At 25.1% G+C, this 6,000-nt stretch overlaps 1 protein-coding gene across 1 annotated transcript in view; it reads right to left on the bottom strand.

Annotated features, from left to right (window-relative positions):
• Window positions 1-429: 429 nt before the first annotated feature.
• LOC129611482 (probable serine/threonine-protein kinase DDB_G0288147) overlaps window positions 430-6,000 on the bottom strand; it is a 63,335-nt gene continuing 57,764 nt past the window's right edge. The window contains exon 4 of the mRNA XM_055524659.1: window positions 430-555. Within this exon, the coding sequence (XP_055380634.1) occupies window positions 430-555 (126 nt within the window). The remainder of the gene's footprint in view (window positions 556-6,000) is intronic.

Genomic DNA, 6,000 nt, shown 5'->3' with positions numbered 1-6,000 from the left:
TGAAATTTTGAAACTTAGTTTTAAAAATTAATTATAGCTCTTCAATCTCGTCTTCTGAATAGCTTGGTTCGTTTAATTTAGATAAATTATTTTTAGATTAGACTTTTTCTGCCAAGTTTTGATAAAATGCTACTGAATGTTTCTAACTAAGATTGATTGATCATGTTTTCATATTGCGCACATGAAACGAGTAATTAAATTTTGTATTAAAGATTCTTTTATAAGTATGCTAGCCAACTTTTATGTGTATTTTATAATGCTTAAGTTAATGTGTTGGCAGTTGCAAACTCCGTTGTAACTTTCTTTTGCTTTGAATTCTTTCTTTTTTAATTTTTTTTATTGCTTTTTTACATTTTCACTTGTACTTTATAAAATTTTTTCGAGTAGTGTTTCCGCTGATGTAGATGTAATGGTTTCATTATCAAACGTTTAGTCTATAAAACATTCTGTAAGTTTTTCTGGTTCCGCTTCACCCGTTTCAGATGCTGAACTCTTGCTAGGTTCATAATTGTCATCAGAACCAGAAGAAAAGTCTGTAATAGAATTTTCTGGTGACTTCTCGAAAAATGTTACCACTTCTTCATCATTAAAATTTTTATTCCTTTTCTTTTTACGTAACACAACAAAATTATTTTAATTGTTGTGAGTATAAAATTTTGCCTTAAATTAATAATTATTTGCTTCACTTATTAAAAAAGTTATAACTTTAAGTTCTGTACTGATCAACAAAATCCAACAGAATACTTATTTCTTAAAAATATTTGTCTTATACATGAAGATGCATATAGAATTAAACACAATTAAACAAGTACAATGTACATATGTACGTTTGTTTTGTACGCTGTTTTATTGCATTGTTTGCCAGGGAAGACGATTCAAAATTCAAAATTAAAGTAGTGTATAAGACAATATGAAACAGTGTATCAAATTCTTACACCGTTTTACTTCTCAGTTTATTGCAAAAATTTTTTTTATTAAAATTTAAAAAGCGTGTAAAAGTAACATACACTTTTTTATTTGGTATTGAAATTAACAACTGAATGATAAATTTTCTACCAAAATAGTGTAAGAATTCATTACGTTATTTTAAATTTTGTAAAAAATTACGGTTTGGCAATAAAACAAAGTAAACGCATTTTACGCTATTTTGTTATTAATTAGTTTCTAAAAATGCTTTATACAATATTTTCGTTTTTATTTAAAAAGTATGTTAGAATGAAAAGATAGAGAAATATAAAGTAACTCAACTTATAGAATCGACTATGGAGAATCCAATGGTGATAAAATCGGATAACGACGTATAAATGTTATACGCTGTTTTCTTTCTCAGCCGACGATTTGTGTATCATGTATGTGAAATTTGTTAGTATATCTGTTAGTTTAGTAAATTGCTCTGCAAACGAGATATTTACAATATTTCAAAATATATTTTGATCATTTATGGTTGTCATCTTTTGATATCGAAAAATTTCTTTGAAATTTATTGAATTGCAACAAGTAGGATCACAAACTCTTTATTAATATTGCTTTCTGAGTGGTTCTGAAAAAATATTAAAACCAATATACATGAGTGTAATTATGATACACCAGTTTTAGAATGTTAATACGAACAACTATACCTAATGTGCATTAAAACCGGTTTTGAAACACTTAAAGAACTAAAGAGAACACAGTTAATATTGCACTTTGCAATGCAATATCACGTACACAAACCACTTACTTAACCTTATCAAGAGCTTAAAAATTGAGATTGATTTTTCAAAAATTTAAATAAAACTGAGAGTAAAAATTATTATTATCTCAAAATTGTTCATTATACACAAATAGCATATGACGGTTAGATTGTGTTGTCATTTTGCATTTCTATATGACACTAACAGGTTACTGCAACCTACATATTGCCACAATTATCATTTCAAAATACTCACATTACCGCGTACATTACATTATCGTGCTAATTATTTCTCTTGTAGCACATTAAAATTTTAACAAAATTCACATCTCTACATTTCTCTAACAAGCCTAGCGGTTAATGATAAAAACTAGCACATACATGGAAAAAAAAATTCAACTTTTTGTTTCCTGTATTATCTACTACTACAAAAATTGGGCTTATTGCCAAATTGTTATTTACACGTGACCATAACTTTATTATAATATTATGTTTTTTTTTTGTTTTTTGCCTGTTACACTTTTTTTTATAACAATATTCCAATTTTTTCCTCCTCCATTTTCACCTACAATCAAATGGGGAAAAAACAAACTCCATTTGTATTAAAATTTATATACGAATGTGTATGTGTGTTTCGTAACAATACAACCATTTTGGGAATATCATTAATGTTAAAACCTTAAAGGATTGTCGGTTTTATGTTTGGTTTTCTTAATTTTTTTTTGTTTCATTTAGACTTTTTTTTTTGAAATTCGTCCCAAAGAGAATTTGAGCAAATCGTTGTTAACTAACGGTAAAAAAATAAACTTGAAATATAAAGAGGAGGAAGAAAATGATGGCTTAAAGTATTAAGTCGAAAAAAGTCCATCACTTAATATAGAAATGTTTTAGGAAAATAGAAAAGGGTGCATATTTTTTGAAGAAAACAATGTAAGAACAAAAAACGCACTTCAAAAGGCAACTAAGATTTCTAAATTTCTAAAAGACCTTATTAACGAAATTAAAGCACAAGCAAATTTAAATTTCATTCTCTATTATTCTCAGTTCTCCAATATGTAAGTTTAATTTGCTCCAAAATAATTGACTATATGTATGCAAGGAAATTGCATTCAGCTGCTTAAGAGAAGATGCTTTTATAGCTATATATTTAAAGCAAAATAAAAGAATTACCAAAAATATAAAATAATAACATTCTGAAAACAGAAAGCAACAAGGCCTCACAAGGTGACAACACAAGACCTCATCTAACAAAATTTATGACAATATACTTAAGCATTATTTTCACTACAAACATTAAATTTGTTTTCTCTACTCCCAACCCATACTTTAAGATTGTATCCATTTAATTCCGTCAAATATAAATTAAATTTTAAATAAATTACATCTGACGTACATTTTTTTCTCAGATGCCTAAAGTTTTGTTTCATACTCAAAATTTATTGATTTATATCACAAGCTTGGCAGGCAGCTTAGTTTTTAATGAAAATTTTTGTATACAAGATTGAAATAACAAAAAACAAAATTTAAAATAAAATTTAATAAAATTCGACAATCTTTTTCAATTCATTCTCTATTTAAATTCTTAATCAGAGTATTTCAAAGTGGAAAATTAAAAGAATTTATGTTCATTTTGGAATCGGAACAGTATTCCCTTTGAACAAGAAAAAAATACCAAATTCATAATATTCGAAAGAAATTAGTAGCTCCGCTGAGCAAACTAATTGAATTCTTTTTTAAAATAGAAATCATTGCGAATTCTTAGCGAATTTGAAAGCCGCTGAACTCTCAACGAATTATACAGGAAATAAGTATTAGTTAATGTTTCGTATTGAATTTTGTACAATACTTTTTCTTGTTCCAAAATTCTAATCCATAATGGAAAAACAGAGTAGTATACTTAGTCTAGTGGAAGTATTTAAACAATGAAATGAACAATTCATATATGGTAATCCTTACAAAATCCTTTTTTAAATAACACGCACACTTTATGAGCCTATAAGTTCTCATACACCTTTGTTTTTTTTTTTTTTTGGTGGGATTTCACACTGACATTAAAATGATAAATTTCAATTGTTTTTGTTCATACCGAAGTTGTTTTTTTTTCTCATTTTTATATAGTCTGTCATTAATGAAAATTTATTTAACAAAAAACCTTTCTATTCTAATTCCATTGCGGAAAAAATTCTAAATCAAAAACAAAAACACAAATAAATAATTTTCCTATATTTCCTATTTTTTTTTCCTTTTTTTCACTTATTTCGCAGATTTTCGCATTCTATTTTATTAAAAAAAAAATAAAATGGAAAATATAAAAAATTTTCACAAATTTTCGCCATTTAAAATTTGGATTTTTTTTTTTATGAAAAGGTACGTACTTTTAAATCTATTTCATATGGTTTAAATAAGCGGAAAGACTTAAAAAAAAAATTCGATTTTATGCCTTATGCTTTTATGTGCTTTTATTCGAATAAAATAAAATTTTAAAACGCGAGCATTACAAAATTGAAAAATCTTCTATTAGAGCTCAAAAAATTTGGGCGCAGTTGAAAAGAAGTGTGTACATTAAAAATTTAACCTACTGGTACTACCAAGTGTTGAATGGAACAATTTCTCCTTTAGCTGTCAATTTATACAAGAGATATTGGTACCAGTATCGGCCACACATTTATACCCACTTTTATTGCTCGAAAAATAAAAGAAAATCTAACTTAATAGAAAAATAAAATAATTCTATAATTTTAAATGAAAACAATTTTTAATTTAACAATTTATCATTTATTTCGAAAGTCCAAAGCGTTTATTCTTTGAAATTTGAATTCTTGAAATTAACTGAGTTTTAATTTTTAGCTTCAAAACATTTTAATTCACCCTCGTGTTTTCGAAACTATGCTTTATACGGTATTTGGGTTTGGGAAAAATAAAGGATTATGAATAATAAAAACAAAAATAATCGTAAATTAAATATACTTTTCTATTGAGACAATTTTACTTTTTAAGTAACACCATTCTTTTCTTTTTAGCATTAGTCCGAATACAATAAGATTTAAATGTAAAATAAATAAATAATTTAATTTAATTTCATCTCAAATGTATTATGAAAGAAAAAATCAAAATTTCTTATAACATTCCTTGACTAAATTTTCTTTGTTTTCTGCACTTTGGATAATATTTCATAAATTTTATAAAGTGGCTGGTATTACAGAAATAATATACTGCTAATAACTCCGAAGTAATTAGGTTACAATAGTTTATAAATCAAATGCAATTTTATAAACCATACCTAGTAAATTTTAATATTGTGAATTGAACGAGTATTTTCCATAAATTGGAAGAAATATGTGTAACTAGATGCTTTCAACTATTCCTTTATATAAACTGGTATATATAGCTAGAAAAGTTCTATACTATAAATGGAAAACGTTGTAAACTATTATATTCACAATAAATAATTCACAATAATTAATTCAAATTTAAAAATTTTCCATTCAAATACAAAATCAATTCAAAACGTAAAATCTAAAATTCTATCATTAAATTCAAATTTAATTTTAATTTTTTTTTTAAATTTATCAAATAAAAAGCAATTGTATAAAAGAAATTCAAAAAAAAAAAGCAACAGTGAAAATATCTATGTATGTGTATAAAAAAAAAATTTAATCCTTGAAAAAGGAAACAAATCATTTGTATTAATCCGGTTTTTCTCTTTTAAGTGCTCATACATGCAATAAAGAATAAAGAAATTTTTAAAGAATAGAATTAAAAAAAAAAGAAAAATATTTTCCTACAATTTTCTGCTCATGTTGAGAAGAAAAAATATTTTTTTTCTCAGAATTAAATTTTATACTTTTTGTTACAATAATTTGAAAGTATTGTAGAATTACTTGGAACTCGGTGTGTTACGCATATTTTTCTTAAAAAAGGAAAAATTATTTAAAAAAACAAAAAACATTCTAATAAAAATTTCTTCAGAAACAAGGAAAAATTTTCCTTTTTTTAGAATTTTATGTTTCTTCAAACAAACAGACAGGCAACAAAAAAGAAACAAACAAGAAAAGCATAAAAACAAAAAAATTCGATGGGATTTTTGAACACCTGACGTCGTCTATTACTTTTACATCGATTTGAATTTTCTTTTTAAATAATTTTCCACATAGAAAAGAAGAAGAAAAAAGAAAATGGCAACGAGCGTTATATACAAGTTAAAATTAACCGTATTTTTTGTTCTTCGTTTTTTTTTAACAATTATTATTTATTTCTTTGGTTTATATTCGTTAAAAAACATCTTTAAGACAACATAAAAACAACAACAGAAAAAAAAAAAACAAAGA

Source organism: Condylostylus longicornis, unplaced genomic scaffold (assembly GCF_029603195.1).
Source record: "Condylostylus longicornis isolate FDR11 unplaced genomic scaffold, ASM2960319v2 ptg000049l, whole genome shotgun sequence".
Lineage (NCBI taxonomy): Eukaryota > Metazoa > Arthropoda > Insecta > Diptera > Dolichopodidae > Condylostylus > Condylostylus longicornis.
This window is presented reverse-complemented; position numbering and strand designations above follow the sequence as displayed.